Source organism: Copadichromis virginalis, linkage group LG19 (genome assembly GCF_057382275.1).
Source record: "Copadichromis virginalis isolate Kocher_CV1m ecotype Utaka linkage group LG19, C_Virginalis_male_GT1.1, whole genome shotgun sequence".
Taxonomy (NCBI): domain Eukaryota; kingdom Metazoa; phylum Chordata; class Actinopteri; order Cichliformes; family Cichlidae; genus Copadichromis; species Copadichromis virginalis.
Window position 1 is genome coordinate 27565702 of NC_140636.1, and position 19359 is coordinate 27585060.

General features: G+C 41.2%; 1 protein-coding gene across 1 annotated transcript in view; it reads left to right on the forward strand.

Moving 5' to 3' along the window:
- Positions 1–19359, forward strand: part of myo10l1 (myosin X, like 1) — a 56451-nt gene that overhangs the window by 20779 nt on the left and 16313 nt on the right. Inside the window, exons 3-15 of the mRNA XM_085440812.1 lie at positions 13015–13173; positions 14253–14440; positions 15078–15212; positions 15781–15905; positions 16082–16095; positions 16210–16294; positions 16521–16627; positions 17006–17135; positions 17237–17355; positions 17482–17628; positions 18617–18717; positions 18861–18927; positions 19196–19288. Coding sequence (XP_085296938.1) covers positions 13015–13173; positions 14253–14440; positions 15078–15212; positions 15781–15905; positions 16082–16095; positions 16210–16294; positions 16521–16627; positions 17006–17135; positions 17237–17355; positions 17482–17628; positions 18617–18717; positions 18861–18927; positions 19196–19288 — 1470 coding nt within the window. The remainder of the gene's footprint in view (positions 1–13014; positions 13174–14252; positions 14441–15077; positions 15213–15780; positions 15906–16081; positions 16096–16209; positions 16295–16520; positions 16628–17005; positions 17136–17236; positions 17356–17481; positions 17629–18616; positions 18718–18860; positions 18928–19195; positions 19289–19359) is intronic.

Sequence of the window (19359 nt, forward strand, 5' to 3'; positions counted from 1 at the left end):
AATCAGCAGGATGGTGGGGTTATACCCCACAACAACAGGATCTGACCCATGAAAACAGTCCCACGGTCCCTATTCATTCATTCCCACAGCTCTGCACCGTGTTCTCCTGCTCAGAAATAAATGTTTGATTTGAATGACTGCAGAGCACAGTGAATCCTAACCTTGTTTTGAAAGTAAAGAAAATTGCAGCAGTTTGCAGGTTTATGATTTTTTTGCTGTTATACATGCCATCAAGTTACGCTTTAACAATGAAACACTTGTTAGTTTAGTTAGTGGCATGGAACACAACCCCCCTCCACATGTGAGCCTACAGTATAAAGAAGCCTACAGGTGAGTTAGGGTTTATCTTTACACTATATGTATAAAAATATTGGACCACCTACACATTACACCTACAGGAGCAGCTAGGGCTGCTCAATTAATCGAATTTTAATCACGATTACGATCTGGGCTTTCAACGATCATTAAAAATGACTGAGCCGATTATTAGCCCCTCCCTCATTTATCCGCGACACCTTAAAGGCCGGTCCGTGAAAATATTGTCGGGCATAAACCGGTCCGTGGCGCAAAAAAGGTTGGAGACCGCTGATTAAGAGGACCCGAGGGAAGCTCGGAAAGCTAAGCAGAAGTTATTTGGAGAGTGACTGCCGTTGGTTGAAAAGAGTTTAAAAAAAAAAAAACTTCAGTGGTGTTGCACACTATTTTATATTATTTTTTTAAAGTCATTGTTAACCCTTTAAAGCCGGTCAGAGCAGCACGCTCCGTTTTGCGTAACTATTTTTAAATCCCTGTAGAACCTGAACCGTGTAAGCTAGCGCAATAATTTGTTTTGCATATGAAACCGGAGGAGTTGTACTTACATCTGATGCCATCAGCTTGTCCTCGGTCACGGTTTCGTTCCACATATAGCTTTGCAAAAATTGCATAAAAAGCGCTTGCATGAACAAAAACATAATATTCCAGAAACACGCTTCGCCGTTCCTATCAGCTGTTCGTAACACTTCCCACAGTGAAATGATGCACATGCTGTTTTCTTTGCAAATTTGCATCATAGGATTGTTTTTTGTTTTTCCTGCAGTATATAAAAATTGCTGTATCTCCAAAATAAAACTATGAAGACACTCAAAATAAATTTCCTGTGGTGGGAAACTATTTTTTGCAACTTTATTGTATTTAAAGTTTTGAGGGATAAACCTCTTAAACTTCTCCAAGTAGAAATATATGTAAACAAAACAAAAGCGATTTTCAATTTTTTTTGTAGTTTATTGCACTTTTTTGAATTTTATGTAATTACTATGGACTTAATGCATACATATTATTAAAATATGGGCTATAACAGTTGTATTGATGTATAGCAACTTGAAATGCTCCCACAAATGGCACTACAGCATGTAAAAAAATAAAAATAAAAATAATATAAGCTCTGGTGGACTTGGTTCTATAGTAGGTCTTAAAGGGTTAAATAAATATCGTCAAATAATCGTGATCTCAATTTCAGTGAAAATAATCGTGATTATCATTTTTGCCATAATCGAGCAGCCCTAGGAGCAGCTAAGCCATGGAAACTGATGCCATGAAGCTTATGGAGCACAGTTTTTGTGCTGATATTAATGCCTGAGGAGGTTTGGAAGTCAACAGACAATTGATGGACTTTATGCACTGCGCACCTCAGTGACCTGTAAACTTTATGTGGTCTGCCTGTGGTTCCTTAATGCTTCCATTCTGCAATAACACAGCTTAGAGTTGATCATGGAGGATCTCTGAATATAAAGATTAAAGGGTGTGGCCCACTACTTATGTTCCTGTATATCAGGGGTCCCCAACTCCAGGCTTCGAGGGCCGGCGTCCTGCAGTTTTTAGATCTCACCCTCAAGGCCTGGAGTTGGGGCCCCCTGCTGTATATGGTCAGTGGCACTTCTCAATGCTCTTTGGTGTAAAAACTATAGCAACACTAGGTCTTTTCAACTGTTATGAAAGCTAGAAACCCCACGAAAACAAACTACAGCCGTACACTAAGCTGAAGACATAATAGCTATAAAAATCTCCTAATGCAGTAAACTCAAAGGGCTCAAATAACTCTGATGTAGGTCGACATGAAGTGTTTAATGCGAGCACTCACTGAAGCCTTCTCTCCACGTATTGGCATTATATTGATTTGAGAAAACCACAACCTTTCTCACTTTCTCAGAGGAATACATGAAACAACCTTGAGGGTTATTATTGTTTGTTCACACTTTTGCAGTCTTTAATTACATCATCTTGTTGTGTGTTATTTTTCTGCAGTTACTTAATGGAACAGCGCCTTCAGCTGTTCATCTCAATAAACCGACGCCTCATGTAACTGTGGTGATTAGAAACACCGGCAGCAGGAGATAGCACTTTCATCACAGCTCGAAGAGTTTACACATTCTTCCTGTGGCTGTGTGAGCTTCCTCCCACAGTCTAAAGACATGCAGGTCAGGTGATTCTAAATTGGCGACAGCGTGAATTTGAGACATTTAAGGTGCTGTATCAATGTTTATGTGAGTGAATCTGGATTGGTAAAGCACTATTATTGGTCCAAATAACCGTTTATTCCAATTTCAAAGAGCCAGACTGTTGTAAATTTGTAGAGTGGTCTAGAGCAATAGTTCTCCAGTTTTAAACCGTATATTTGAGCACTTTGTTATTAGCAGCCTGTCACAAAACAAATCATTTGTTCTTATTTCTTTAGTTGAATCTATGTAGACCAAAGACAACACAGTTTAAAACACATAAAATAGTGTTTTAACTCCACCAATGTGGTTCCAAAAGGGGCAAAAAACTTGAAGCAATATTAGTCATGGTTTGGCCTCCCCTGAACCTTTGCCTCAAAATTATTGAAGGAGTCTCGGATCATCTTGAAAGAAAACAGAATGAAAGGCGGGATGGCTGTAGCTCAGGCAGTAGAGCAGGTCATCTACTCATTGCAAGGTTGGTGGTTCAATCCCTGGCTCCTCCAGTCTGCATGCCAAGTATCCTCGGGCAAGATACTAACCCCAAATTGCTCTCTGATGCGTTCATTGGAGTATGAATGTGTATCAATTAGGAATTGTTAGCTAGCACCAAGAAACTTAGAAGACAGTGCTGGTGTGATTGGGTGAATGTGTTGAGCACACCGGGAGTATACGAATCAGTCATTTTAACATTAAAAGGGCTTTGAATAGACCTTCAAGAAGACTGGAGAACTATTCCTGAAAACTCATTTGAGTTTCTTGAATTTGCAGTATCATCCCATCTCTCACCTCATGACAAACTTATGACCATGACTGAGGGTTAGAGCTAAGCCAATCCAAATGCACTGATAAAAACATCCACCTTTTCCTTTAAGTCTGAATAGTTTTCTTGGTAGAGAACTTGATAACGTTAGGCTACATAAGGCAAAAAATGAATGAACCTTTGGGGAAACTGGGTAATTTAAAAAATGGGTAGATAAAACATACAGCAAATAGAGCACTTTAACTAGTTGCAATTGATTTCAAAGAGCTCCCATTGGCATTCTGAATATCCTGTTAGTTTGTGTTTGATATGATTAAAGGGCTCCTACCTATATATTCTTTAGTGGGGGATGTTACATTTTCTGCCTCCACCGGGCACCTTTGCCATACACTTATATAGCACACACACACATGCACGCACACTCAGGTTACGTTTGCGATGATTTATGGACTGTGTGTGCTGTGTGACCTGGATTTCAGTAGCTAGCGTGAAAGCTGCAGCGAGAGCTCACGCGAGCACAGAACATGCTGCAGGGATGCAGCACTCCTTGTCCACACACACAACAATTGCATACTTAGAAACACACACGCACACATGCACTACTACGCACAACTACTCCTCCCTCGTACTCGGTCAAATGTGCCTAATGAAAAGTTCAGAAATGTTTGGGCCGATTCGCCACGGAAGAAAGCTAGTGTTGTTGTGATCTCCTGACCCACTTCCTCTACTCAGTTTCACATTTCTAACCCTCTGAGGATCCCCGTAGTTACACACTTGCTCTGTATAACATAATGAGATTAACATAATTTCACACAAAAATACGGATGAACGCACACACATTTTGCTAAAGTATCTGTCTTACTCACTTGCATTTCATCTATTCACACCTTTCCAGGCACTGCAGTGTTCTTTATTAATGCAAGGCGGAGACCCCCTATAGGGTAGTGTGAGTGCTAATTTTTAAAGGAGGATTTTTAGTCCAATTTTAGTCAGTCCAGTTTTAGTCAGTCCAGTTGATTAGAACACATGTTCAGTGCTAATTCTGGCTCTGTGGAATAAAGTAATGTTTTAAGACAGGGCAAATTTATTCATCAAGTTTATTTGGATTTTATAATAGTCACCTAGTAAAATAATCATCTCCATGGGTGTTGGCTCTGTTTTATGTTTGATGCCAGTTGCAAAACTGTTCAGATGGCGATCAAGGCAAATTATTATTGAAGCCATGTTAGCATACTGATGCTAATGTTAGCACCGCTGCTCCGTAGTTTCCCTAGTTTGTGAGGGTGGTTCACAAATTACAATCACATGCTTCACACAATTTTAGTGTTTCCTCTTCAAACTCAAATCCTATTTTTCCTTAAAAAGTAATGCAGTACATTATTTAATTACTTGCAGGAGAAAATTACATTTCTCATTACCTTATTTTCTCATTACTACATAAAATAACCTGAAAAACATTTAACGTAAAACCTTACCCTACAGTCCTATACACCGACACAAATCCTTGTTACAAATCTCACTTATGTGATCTTTCTTTTAGTTTTTATGTATGAACACAAAACCGACATCACAAAACAACGCTGAAAACCAGCACATTGAGACTTCCACTGTGATTCCACTTTAGCAGCATGAGCAGGAAGAAACGAAGGTTCCAAGCCTGACTGATTATCTCTGCTTTTGTTACCTGTTGAACTTCTGGCTGCTGAGCTGTGGTCGGCTTTCACTCAGCTTCATCATCACTCTGTGTTCCTGTTTAGTTTTGTGTTAACATGCTGTCTTTGCAGGGGCTTGCAAAGAACTGAAGTTCTGCTAGCAGCATAATGTGGCTGTTCCTGATGTAGTTGCTTTACTACAATAAAGCTGACTATAGCACAGAAAGAAAAAAGCTTGTTATCCACCTGCTGTGCAGATAACTGAAGAACCTTTGTAAAGCAAGTAACAATGTAATGCAGTTACTGAATTAAGTCCAGTAACGTGTTCCTTAAAAATGCAAAATGTTTACAGTAGTGTGAAAGCAAAACCAGTCATTATAATGTAATGCATTACACCCAATACTGTCTTGACTCATACCCAAGCAAATCAATGTTGTCTGTAGTCAGGAATGCTGATAAATGTTTTAAAAATCCTTCTTCATATTCTGCAGGCTTGATAGTTTTTAGCAAACGAGCACTGCTAAGCACTGCTGGCTGCCGTTGCCCACAGTGTACTTTGATTTCAGTGATCAGATTACACTAAAGACCTGCTCATCCCAACTGCACTCATTTAGATCTGACACTTCAGATCCAAGGTCAGTGAGGAGACCTGCAGGTGCTGTACGGAACTATGTGATACTAAATCTGCACTGGCGAATAGAGGTCTACAGAATATGTAGGTCACTGTGCTCACAGCTCTCTTCCTCTCTGTCTCTCCATCTTTATCTCCTCGCTGTGGTTGCAGCTAATATGTGAAGTCAGATGAAGAGGCTCGTCTCCTCCGGCTCTCCTCCTCAATCATGCAAAGCAGCTTCAGACATCAGAGAGTTTTACAGAAAGACTCGAAGCACTGCATGTATATGTGTGTGAGCTTAAAAATGTCTTTACATGGCAAAGAAAATGATAAAAGGGAAGAAGTGTTCTGAAAAAGTGAATCATACTAACCTGTTTTGTCATTTTCAGTCTGAGATCATCCCAATAGGCTTTCTTTGCAATGAATTTGGTGCAAGTTTTCTAAAAACAATACTACTCAGCCACTTTAGGAAAGTAGTTTTATCAGATAACTATCTTTGTGAATCACAATTTTAAGTCTGGCGTCTTCAGCAGAGTGTAGGCCTGAATGTTAGGTGTTGTGAAGTCAGAGAGTACTCAGAGATGGACTAAAACAATTTTTCAAATTTTGTGGTGGGATTTTCTGACCACCTTCTCGCCGAGTATGATCTCCCACTCCTGTCTTAGTGAAGACAGATAAGAGTTAGTTAACCATCCTCTACTTCTACTTAAGCCTATCTCTGTATTTTCCTCTCGCTGTTCTTCTGCTCCTGTTCTGGATGATGAATTATTGAATATGAACTATCCCATTTTAGACTCTCTGGGTAGTCAGATTTATCGTGCGTACATCTGCATCTGCATCACAGCACAGTTTGAGTGTGTTCGTACCTATTTTCTTTGTGGGTTAATGTGCAGATAGGCTCCATGTAGAGAATGTGTGTTAAAACCTATTGGAGGGCAATGAAAGAAAACAGAGACATCTGCAAAATTCTTTTCCCCCTCTCTCACTTCAGCTGCAGGTTACTTCAGTTACTGACACACTTTCCAAATTTGAAGCATCTCATCTCCCTGAATTACTTGTGAATATCTGCTTTAAATGCTGGGGTTTTTTTTGGCTTCATAACCAGTTATATGTTGCAGAAAAGTATCCCAGGAATTTATTTGTTTAGTTATTGTGTTAAGAAATTCTTCAAATATACATTTTAGCAATCCCCTCCCCCCTTTAATGGTAGTTTGCCATTTGTTTGCCATTTTCTCTTGTATGTTATGAGGATGTGATTGTGGCTCGTTTGAATATTCTTTCAACCCTGTAGGCAGTTTATTCTTTCAGCTCCATACAAATTAAATATAGATATAAAACAACCAGTCTGAACAAATATAAAAAATAGGTTACCATTTATATACAAGTTGCAGTTTGTGGAAGAGAGTATGCTCAAATAAAAAAAAAAACCTAAAAGGAGATTAGGTGCATGAGTTTAACTCACTGATTTTCCTATTGTAGAGCTTCTTTTTCCAATATTATATGGATATAAGTGTCCTTAGGGTAAACAGTACAATCAGTAAACTCCTTCACTTCAGTTTGACGTAATTCTGCACATTTACAGATAAAACTCAGCCAGTGTAGAGAATAGGTCAGCTATCTCAATGACGCACAGTGAAATGTTAAAATAATGTCACAGCAGCTGCTGAAAAATAAGATAAGATAAGATAAGATAAGATAACTCTTTATTGTCATTGCACAGTCATACATAGTACAGTAGTACAATGAAATTGGAAAAACTGTCCTACGTCGGCACTACATATAACACAACACGACACGATATGACACATCACAACGTAACAAACAACACAACACAGTATATTAACTTAGTATAAAAAAGAAGAATAAGTGTATGTGTATTGCACACTGTTATTATTGCACATTAATTATTATTGCACCTTGTTATAAATATAAATATTATTGTTATCGTTTTAAACATTGTTACCTCCCCCTAAAAAGTCCAGGGAGGTATCCAGTCAGGTCAGCTATTTACATTGATCAGGGCTATTGCCCTGTTGTAAAAGCTGTCCTTGAGTCTATTTGTTCGGGACCTCAGCAGCCTGAACCTCCTGCCAGACGGCAGCAGCTTAAACACCCGGTGTCCTGGGTGTGTGCAGTCCCGTAGGATGCTGCGTGCCCTCTTGAGACAGCGAGTGCTGTACAGGTCCTTCAGGGAGGGAAGAGGATGTCCAATGATTTTTTGGGCCATGTTGATGACCCTCTGGAGTGCCTTTCTGTGTGCTGTGGTGCAGCTGGAGAACCACACACCGATGCAATATGTCAGCACACTTTCAATGAAGCAGCGGTAGAAGACGGTCAGCAGCTCCTTCTTCAGGTCCATTTTTCTGAGGATTCTCAGAAAGTGGAGACGCTGTTGGGCCTTCTTTAAGACCGCAGAGGTGTTAGAGCTCCATTGGAGGTCTGTGTCTATGTGCACACCCAGAAACTTGAAACTGGAGACCCTTTCCACGCACTCCCCGTTGATGCTGACAGGCTGCAGCTCGGACTTCCTCCTTCTGAAGTCAACTACCAGTTCTTTTGTTTTGGTGGTATTGAGGTCCAGGTTGTTGTCTGCACACCAATCTGACAGCCTCTGAACTTCAGCTCTGTATGCAGTCTCATCCCCCTGGGTGGGAACTAACACAGTCATGTGTGTACAGAGTGTACAGTAGGGGACTCAGTACACAGCCTTGTGGAGAGCCGGTGTTGAGGCTGAGGGCTGAGGAAAGATGAGGCCCCACTCTAACTCTCTGTACACGGTCTGAGAGGAAGTCTCTGATCCAGCGGCAGGTGGTAGAAGGAAGTCCAATTTCCAGCAGTTTATCTATTAGTCTGTCCGGGAGTATCGTATTGAAAGCAGAGCTAAAGTCAACAAAGAGCAGCCTGGCGTAACGGCCCTGCACTTCCAGGTGAGAGATGGTGGTGTGGAGCGTTGTAGCAATGGCATCTTCAGTTGATCTGTTAGCTCTGTATGCAAACTGGAGCGGGTCGAGTGTGGGTGGCAGGCAGGACATGATGTGACGTCGGACCAGTTTCTCAAAGCACTTCATTATAACAGGTGTTAGAGCAACTGGTCGGTAGTCGTTGAGGCTGCTAATGTTAGTACGCTTTGGCAGTGGGACAATTGTGGCTGACTTTAGGCACGGCGGGATGCAGGACTGGGACAGTGAAGTGTTGAAGATCTTAGTGAAGACCCCAGCCAGCTGGTCTGCACACTCTTTTAGGACCTTTGCGGTTACCCCATCTGGTCCGGTGGCCTTCCTGGGGTTCACTGCCCTCAGTGTGCGCCTCACCTCATATTCCTGCACTATGAGGCTTGGGCTGCTGCTGTCCGATGTTTTTGCTGCTGCTGCCTCTGGTCCCTTCACCTCAAAGCGTGCGAAGAAGTGGTTCAGCTCCTCTGCAAGCTCCGCGTTACCCTCAGTCAACGGGGTATTGCCAGGTTTGTAGTTGGTTAAGTGCTGAACTCCCTGCCATACCTGTCGTGAGTTGTTGGTGGTGAAGTGGTCTTCGATCCTTCTCTTGTACGCTGCCTTGGCCTCTCTGATGCCTCTTTTCAACTGAGATCTGGCTGCACTGTACTGCATACCATCACCGGATCTAAAAGCGGCGTCACGTTGCTTCAGCAGGACCTGGACCTCTTTAGTCATCCAGGGTTTCTGGTTGGAATACACCCGGAGACGTTTGTCCACAGTGACACTGTTGACACAGAAGTTAATATATGAGAGCACTGATGTTGTGTGCTCTTCAAGGTCCTGATGTTCGAACACGCTCCAGTCCGTGTTTTCAAAACAGTCCTGCAGCTGATGTGATGCACCTTCTGGCCAGGTTTTCACAGTTTTTGTGACTGGGGGGGCTCTTCTCCTAATGGGAGTGTATGCAGGGATCAACAGCATGGACATGTGGTCTGACAAACCTAGATGTGGTAGAGGGGTTGCTCTGTAGCCTTTTTGGATGTTGCTGTAGGCTTTATCCAATGTGTTTTTCCCCCTCGTTGCACATTTAATATGCTGTTCAAATCTGGGGAATACTGACCTTAAATCAGCATGGTTGAAGTCCCCAGCTATAATGTGCACTGCGTTTGGATGGGAGTTCTGCTGGTTGCTTATTGTCTTGTGCAGCTCCTCCATGGCAGAGTTAGCATTAGCATCGGGTGGTACATACACGGCCGTTACCATGACAACAGTAAACTCGCGAGGTATGTAGACGGTATAAATAAAAGAGCAGGAGTGATGTCACAGGTGTTACAGTTTGAATGCATGTCTATGTTTTTTAGTGCTATCCCGCTAACCTGTTATACAGGAATGTTAGACTTGTATGAGGAAGTTGTTAGAATTTATAGAAATATTCAAAATCCAGAAGAGCAAAATCAAAGATTATTTTAATACATTTCAAGACTACTGCTGGATATTCCTGTTGGTCAGAGTTATGAAGATAAGTTATGCAAATATAGCTATGTAAATACAACATGCAGGCATCCATTTGTGTTTCTTCTCTGTTGACCTGGTGTGTTTTTTTTTCTTAGTGTTGTGTGTGTGTGAAGTCTTATCTTCCCTTCCACTGTAATTTACTCTGGATTGCACAGGCGTGCTTGACTTTCTGATTGAAAAGGCTCTCGGTGTGCCTTCAATTACAGACGGGGGTCTCAGATTGAGCCATTTAGGCATTAAGTGATTCACTGTGAGGGATACACAGACACAGATAGATAGCAAAGTATACTGGAAAGACTTGAAGTATAAAAAACAAGCTGAAGGAAAACAGTATTGACGACGAGAACAGCAATACAGAGGAGAGGAAAAAGGAAAGGAAAAATGCAGTGTGGGGCAGATAGAAGAGAAGGAGGTAAATTAATGAAGAGTGGAACGATAAGAGAGGCGAGATCGAAGGAACAGAGACACGAGAAATGATGGGGGAGGGATAAAAGACGGGTGACATACAAAGAGAAAGAGAGATGAGAGAGACAGAAGTGATGTTTAAGACATGAAGACATGGAGAACTCCAGAAAAAAAACAGTGGGAGATCATGATTTAATAGGATGAGAAAGTAATGGAAAAAAGTGGAAAGAAAAGTTTTATGGAGTGGAGATCTTTCAAGAGTATTTTCATCTTTCTATTTTTAAAAAAAGGTCTGCCTGTAATATCTGCAATATGGATGTGCACAGCTGTCCACATCATGACAAACAAGCACGATGGTCCATCTCATTTCGTAGACAAGCGTGTGTCTAACTCACACATCAGGCAGTGATGATAGCACAACCACACTCACACATAGATCAGCTTCAAAGGTTGAAAATAGCAGGACGTAGCATTAATTAAACCAAGAGAAAACAGATACGGTCAGATATGGATCAACATCATCATTCATTCACAGGGTGGATTTAAGTTCAATATTCATCCCTGGTCTCCGATGAGCTTTTAAATGTCTGGCTTTTTAGCTCTTAAATGCTCCACTATGATTAGCAGCTGGTTGCTACCTTTTTTGGTCTGTTTGGTCGTGAGCAGGTAGCATAAAATGAAGCTTTAGAGATTCTTTAGCAGTGCAAAGTGTGAATAGGGAAGAAGTTAGAGCAGTGGGTCCCAAAATCAAAGCAGTGAAGTGAAGACTAATAACTCAGACATTCAGATAAATATATCATAGATGTTTTCCATCTTCTCATGTAACTCTCAGCAAGAAAGTAAATGACGCTGAGTTCTTAAATTATAAAATATTAGTAAGTTATACTACGTTATCTGGTCACAATCCTCTTCATCAGCTTCATGCAGCAAGAGGGTCAACACTCAGGCAGTCTTTTCCATGCATAAAGCATTCTACAGCACGTAACATTAAATTGATCCAATTTAGAACACAGGGCCTTTTAAATGGATGGGGTCACAGTAAAGATGCAGAGCTGTTAGCTGCACGTGTCATCATACATGAGTCATGCCTTCTATAATGGAGGGTGAGGTACAATTGGGTCATTTCATTTACAGCTCAGTGAGTGCAGAAATGTTACCGACTTCATTAGCATTGCGATACTTTAACTGATGTTTTGGCATTTCAGAGAGAGAAAAGTGGAAACACGGCAGCATATTGCACACAGGTTTCTTTTGTCAGCCACATGCAACAAACAGTTGGCATGGGATGATTTCTTTTGCCCTGAGAGAGTCGTCGGCACGCAACAGCTCTGTGCAGTGCAAGGCAGCGTCACTGGAGTGAAATAGATTTATTTAAGAACAGGATGTCGGAATGCCTACAGCTCACCCTTCTGCCGCTTTCAACAGACTTCCACCACATCTGTTACAGCAGCAAGCTCACTCAGGGTGGAGGCTGGCTGTGAGACTGAGATGACATATTAACGACCCAGTATCGTAAAGGCCGTGGTTTCTATTCTTGGCCGGGCTGATTTCGCTGGAGTGAATGAGCGACCTTTACGCTGAAGTAGAATGACAGCCTGTGTGCGTCTGTGCACCGTGTGTGAGGAAGACGGATGGGAATTGTGGCAGCAGCATCCATGTGCCTGACCTGAATACACACTGAGCTGCATTCACTTGTCATGTCCTTCCAGATCAGATCCATTGCCCTCTCTCATCTTCTCTGCTTCTGTCCTCACGGTGTTCCTCTCTCGCTTCTTTCTCCTCCCCTCCCACAGCCGGCTTCTCCACCCGTTTTGTCCCCTAATTCTCTAGTTGCCATGGCAATGGATGACATAGATGAGATGGGGGGTCTGAAGGGAGCCGTGAGGCTCTGTATTCTCACCATGTGGATTTTCATCATGTTGCATCACAATTAGCCTGTTAATGCTAAAAATGGAGAGACGTTGGAATGCTGGAGTCTTTCATGTATTTGTTTGTGTCAGAAACATTGATTAGCCAGTTATTCAGTTTTGGTCTGTGTTATTTATTAGAATATTTCCTTTTAAATTACAAACAAAAGCCTTTAAAGGAATATTTCTAGTTTTGGGGACTACATTTACTCTAATTTCATTACAGTGAATATGAACCTATTTTACACCAGTGACAGGTTATGTTAGCTCAAAAACAACAATAACAAAAAAAGGTAAAATATAATTAAACTGGCCTAGAAACCTTTAGACTCAAGAAACTTACAAAAACAGCAATAGCAACAAAAAAACTACTAAAAGGAATTCCCTTAATAACGGCTGAATAGCACAAATAACCTAGGCAGAAAAGCAGCTCTGGACTCATAACATGTCAAACTGTAAGACGTCAAGGCTTCAGCAGCAGAAGACCACACTGGTTGCCACTCCTGTCAACTAAGAATGGGAAACTGAGGCTGAAATTCACACAGATTCAACGTTACCTGGTCTCACGAGTCTCGATTTATCCACATTTGTTGTCTCCAAGTGACTGTCAGTGTTGCACAATCAGCACATATGCTGCTTTGCATTGCTGTTAGATTGCTATTTCACAACACTTGTGAATATTATTGTATTATTTCATGCCAAAGTATGAAGTCAAAAACTGGGTGATGATCTTTACGTCTCCTTGTATACAGGTGTTTTACTTGCAGCAGGCCGAGGTCACCAGGGAGCGAGTGTACGCTATGCACCAGTCAAGCATCGATGGGGTGGAGGACATGTCAGCACTGGCGGAGCTGCACGAAGCCGCTATCATGCACAACCTTTACCAACGCTACCAGAAGGATTGCATCTATGTGAGTGCATTCAGCGAGCCATGTGTGTCTATGTCTATGTCTGTGCAGGGCCATTATGTGTGTTTATATTATCACACACCTCCTTCTCCTTTGCTTACACGAGTGAGGCTTTTAGAAAGAGACACAAATCCACTCATCAGGCCTCCCCGTCTGTAAGTGAAAAAGACGGAGAGAGAAGTGAGTGCTATGAAATGAAATTGTCAGTAGTTAGGACAGGCCAACTTTAGCTCTTTAGGAGGACTGAAAATTGCTCCTTATTGAAACTGTCTAAAACTTTCATGTTTTATTAAATCAGGTGGTCATTTAGTGATTCTGCAGCAAGAGGAACCTAAATCGTCTCACGCCATTGGCAGGATTTATTCTATTTTTTCTTCTTACGAAATAAATTTATCTGCTTTGTTTCATATGTTGATATTTAAGCCCACTAACTGTAGAAGCATCATATCCCTGCTCACCATTTCACAGCATATATCATTCTCATTGCAAAAAAATAACCATATGAATGACTTTATGGTGCGATAGTGCAGTTTAAAATCTGCAACATCACTTGATTTGATGGCCTTGTGGTTTGAATACATGCGCGTTTTACAATGCAGATAGGAAATAAAACGCATAAAAGTTTCTTTTTGATCACTAACCCAGGCATCCTTACACATGAATGCCCTCTCCTCCAAACTGTGGGATCAGTATGCATTGCAGTCTTTACATTTTGATCACTTTTATGCTGATGCACAGAAATTTTCAAAAGTCTGGAAACCTGGAAGATTACCAGACAGCTAGATTATCTAGACTGCCTAATCTAGATGATGAAATATTGTCCATATACGGATTTACCTTAAGATGATCAAAAGAATTTCTCTTGTGTGAGTCTGCTTTCTGTATTACTGCGCTCTCATGCACTCATGTGTATCTGTGTCCTTTAGCACTATTTTATATGTGGATAGTCCACTAAATGTGCCAATAAGGTCATATGAATATAGAAAGTGGATAAACGTGGACCAAATATAATCAAATAATAAAAAGAAAGGAAAGATGATACAGACACTGAACCTGAAATGTCTCTCCTTCGCTGTTTTCAGACTAACATCGGCAGCATCCTGGCAGCTGTCAACCCATACAAGCAGATCCCTGGTCTGTATGACCTAGAGAGGGTGGACTTGTACTCCAAGCACCATCTGGGGGAACTCCCTCCACACATTTTTGCTGTAGCCAATGAATGCTACCGCTGCATCTGGAAACGCCACGACAGCCAGTGCATCCTCATCAGGTAATGATGGAGGACATTCAGGGAATTCTTTACCCATCTATCCCTCTATCTTTCTCTACTAAGCTATCAAAACATGACTTTGTTTCCTAAATCTTGTCTTTCTAGTCTACTATTTCTAGTATGCTTATTCCCAGAAAATCCTGCTGTTCCTATGCCTGTTTGTAGTTGAAGCCTGTGCATAGATAGTGAAACACTGACAGCTATTAGACCTAATGAAAAATCAAGGTAAAGGCTTAAGGAAGTGGAAGTGGTTTGCATCCCAGACATATTGATGTCAGTGGTTGATTGGAAATGCGAGACAGAGCAATATTCAAGACCAAGCTAGAGAACAAATAGATTGTGATCATGACCGTGTCTCCCTTTGTTTTGAAAATAAATACAATTTCCTCTTCCAAATTAAAGTAGGGTTATTGGTTCGCATGATTAAGTGGCCTGATCTGGTTCTAGTGTCCACCATCCCATCATGCTTTCACTTGTGCTCAGCCTGATTACGATAGGCTGAATATCTCTGAGGTCTATCAACCTGCAACACCAATTAGATAACCGGAGAGGTTCAAGATACGGGAATGTCGGTGAAGGTCATTGTGTGTAGGATTTAATTGGGCTATGTGTGTCTTTGTGTGTATGTGTACTCCAGTGGGGAATCAGGAGCAGGGAAGACTGAAAGCACCAAACTGCTGTTGCAGTTTCTGTCAGTGATGAGCCAGAACTCAGCCGGAACTCCTCCCTCAGAGAAAAGCACGCGTGTGGAGCAAGCCATCGTACAGAGCAGGTATGCGAATAAGTGAAGTAAACATGACAAGCTTCAGGAAATGCCAAGAAACAAGTCAGTGGGTTAGCATCTTTTCCATGGAGCGTGCTACCTGCTAGGCTGTGGTGAAGAAATAATCACTAACGCCAGAAAATATGATGAAGTCTAAGTTTCTGTAATGACTACTTGTGTAAGTAGTAAAAGGACGGGATTAGGAGTGTGTGTTTTACACATTTTATATATCAGATTAACAGCTTACATGGTAAAGATGGCAGCCATTCAAGGCCTGCTTATGGCCTTTGCCTTTTCTTTGGGATTTTACCAGCTCATTTTACTTGAGACTTTAAAGCCTTTTATTTACATCTCTAACAGGGTGTTAAGTTCTCAAAGAATAATGTTTTGTGTAACTGAAATTTCATATCATTTAAATCCAAGTGTCAGGATTACAACTGTGCGAGTGCTAAGTGAGCACGGTTTGAGCTCATATGGATATTATGTTCTCCTTAAAATGTCGAATTTGTTGAAGTTTTTTCTGGAAAACATATGGTAAAAAAAAAATACTGTAAAAATAATTTTTCCCCCTTTTCAGTCCCATCATGGAAGCTTTTGGTAATGCTAAGACTGTTTACAACAACAACTCCAGTCGCTTTGGGAAGTTCATCCAACTTCACTTCTCTGAGAGCGGCAACATCCAAGGAGGCTGCGTCATAGATTGTATCCTTGCTTTAAAGCACAATACATCTAACTGCATGAAATTTACACCTGTGTATGATTGAACGGGTGCTTGTTTTTGCATACACGCATAAAAAGTTGTGGTAGAAATGTATGTTTCTGATTCTTAGAAGGTGAATTATATGAATGATGAATTTCTTTGACTCACTTCCTGTCAGATTTACTTGAAAAGGTAAGGATGTCTCGACCTCCTCGTATCAAATTTATTAGGAGTCACGTGTCAGTCTTACATTGTCAATCACAATAAAATGTTCATGGAAACTTTGCTACCCTGATTTTTCTGTAGAACCGCGTGGTACGACAAAACCCCGGAGAGCGAAACTACCACATCTTCTACGCTCTGCTGGCAGGAGCTAGTAAAGAGCAAAAAAGTAAGAAGCTGTGCGAGCGTAAATATCAACAGCGAGCTTTTATTATTTTTATTATTTTTCAATGATCCAATTTACACTTTTGGCTTCATGTGAGAAGTTATTGTAAAAATAGTTTGATTTCAGTTATAATAGAGAAGAATAAATATTGATGGACAAACATTATTAATCATTAACTTTTACCTGTGAATACATATCGTTTGCTCACATTATACATTTGCTCTTGCAGGCCTCTACTTCCTGGAGGATCCCGCTGAATCTTACCACTACCTCAGCCAATCAGGATGTCTTAAGGACAAGAGTCTAAATGACAAAGAGCTGTTTAACAGTGTTATGGTCAGTATTGATTTTGTCTTCAGTTCTTCAAGTAGATGTACTGAGGTCTGTAAGAACAGTTCTCTATTGTTATCTATTGTTTTTTTTATCCAGTTACAAAAGTAGCAGAGAGATTCCAACGCTAACAGGATGATAGCAGGGAGGATTGGTGGCCTTAGATTGTAAAGTTTGATGTCCTCACAGCCATAAAACTGTTAATCTTTTTTGTTGAACACTGACATATTGTTGTCTTAAGAGCAGAGCAGGTTAGCCTCAGAGAAATAAAGATCTTTTCCCCTCCATTTATCAAACCTTTTTCTGGGATGTGAATGTTATCAATGAACCTTTGGCTCTGAGAAAGTGCTCACAATCTCTTTCCCCGTGCTCGTCTTTGCACAGGAGGCGCTAAAGGTCTTGGAGTTCACGGAGGAGGAGATCAGAGACATGTTTAAGCTGCTGTCGGGAGTCTTACAACTTGGCAACATTGAGTTCATGACTGCAGGAGGAGCTCAGATCACCACCAAGCAAGGTCAGAGAAGTGCTCATAGAAAGTGAGTTAGATGATATAAAAATCGAGGTAGACATAGAAAACGTTCCAGATGTTTAACGTGTCTTTGTCCATGTTTCCAGTGGTTACCAATGCCAGTGAGCTGTTGGGGCTGGATGCCTTCCAGCTGTCTGAAGTCATGACTCAGCGCTCCATAATCCTCAGAGGAGAGGAAATCTGTTCCCCACTTACTATTGAGCAGGTCCCTATACACACATGCATATAAACACACTTTAATTTACCCCTCCATGTTTGATTTCTGCCTCTTCCTGACATAGTCACATTACTCATTTCAACCCTCCCTTGGGTTTCCCCCTCATTGCTGCAGGCTATTGATTCCCGGGACTCTGTCGCCATGGCGTTATACTCCCAGTGTTTCTCCTGGATCATCCTCAAGATTAATCAGAAGATTAAGGGGAAGGAAAACTTCAAATCCATCGGCATCCTTGACATCTTTGGCTTTGAGAACTTTGAGGTGAGGGCTTTGACCTTCCCTCTGTTTGGCATATTTTTGATTTTGAGGTCATGAATTTTCTCCTCCGCTTCCTAAGCTGCCAGCTGCTACTCATCCTGTTACTAAGCAAGATTAATGAGTTTCTTACTACTGACTAATCACTTCACTGAAACACTGAGTTATCATTCATATAGGATTCTGACAAAGACAAATGAAAAAGCTTACTAATAAGGTTTTTCTTTTCTATAAAAGAAAGAGCTATACGAAAAACAGAAATTAGAGGCCAGGTGTAACAGAGAATAATTTATTAACAAAACTTAAGAATTTACAAAAGTATTTTTTGAGTCTCTTTAGACCAGGGGGATAAAAAGGCAGAGAGGCAGAAGGGAAATAATATGGAGCTGGCAGGTTGAGTACTGACTGCAGGAGAGCACTGAGATGATCTGAGCCAAGCCAAGGAGAGGACAGAAGGAAAGCCAAATTAGGGAAAGCTGCAGAAGCAGGAAAGCTCGATAGGACCAAAGCAGGACCGGATCTGCCATCTGATTAGTGGACACAAAAAACCCCCCATATAAACAAACATATTAAACAGCGGTTGAATGAGACTAAATGGCAGTCTAATGGTGGAGTTTTTAAGGCAGAGGAAACCACAGAAGAGGGTATAGGGTTCCTTTCTGCTTGGTTAACTTCTAACAGATTAGCAAATGCATTACTTGTTCATAATGATACGGCAAAGAGCCAGAATTAGGGCACTGAAAATAAAAGAAGAACTTGAATAAGCATTTTCTCTTTTTTCTGGCAAAACTGGAATACTTTGGAAACATGCTACTAGCTGGATTCATGAACCCAGAGTTAGCTGAGCCACACAATAACCAGCTTTGTGATTGCCGTTATGCAGGATCGCCATTTTTAGATTCACTGATCCAGATGATCCAGACAAAGTTGAGCTTGTTTCACGACACAGAACCATGACATGTCTGTAAGTCAATCCCTGCCTCTGTGCCTGTAGGTCAACCGGTTTGAACAGTTTAACATCAATTATGCCAATGAGAAGCTTCAGGAGTACTTCAACAAGCACATCTTCTCTCTGGAGCAGCTGGAGTACAACCGGTACGGACGTGAATATGGAACCTAAAGACATTCGGATTGTGAAGCGGACTTTAAAGTGTTTAAGGAAAAGGGAATGGAAGAGTAAATTTAAATATGACCTTTTTCTTTTTCCTTGCATAAATATTTTGTTGTGCTCTCCACAGGGAAGGTGTTCAGTGGGAAGCAATTGATTGGATGGACAATGCCGAGTGTCTTGACCTCATAGAGAAGGTAAAAAATACATTTGCTATAACTCATAGCATAAATGTAATGAAGATGTTAGTTTTTGAGTGCATGATCTTTTCTCAGTCCGTTGAAGGGAATTGAAATAAAAACTCCAGTACTTCACCATTACTAAAGACCAGCTTGGGTGCCTCCTTCAGATCTGTTTTTGGAAATCTAATAATTTGTGGGGCCGATGTCTTAGAAAGTGGTGCTGATTTCATAATACTGATGCAATAACACCACTTTACCCCTCCCCCCTCCTTCTCTGTCCTAGAAACTGGGCTTGTTGGCACTAGTGAATGAAGAGAGCCGATTCCCCAAAGGAACAGACTTCACTCTGCTGGAGAAGTTGCACAGCCGACACTCTGTGAGTTATTTACACATCTCCTAATGACCTCTATGCGTAATTCACTAAATGCTGAGCTTATGTTAAATGCC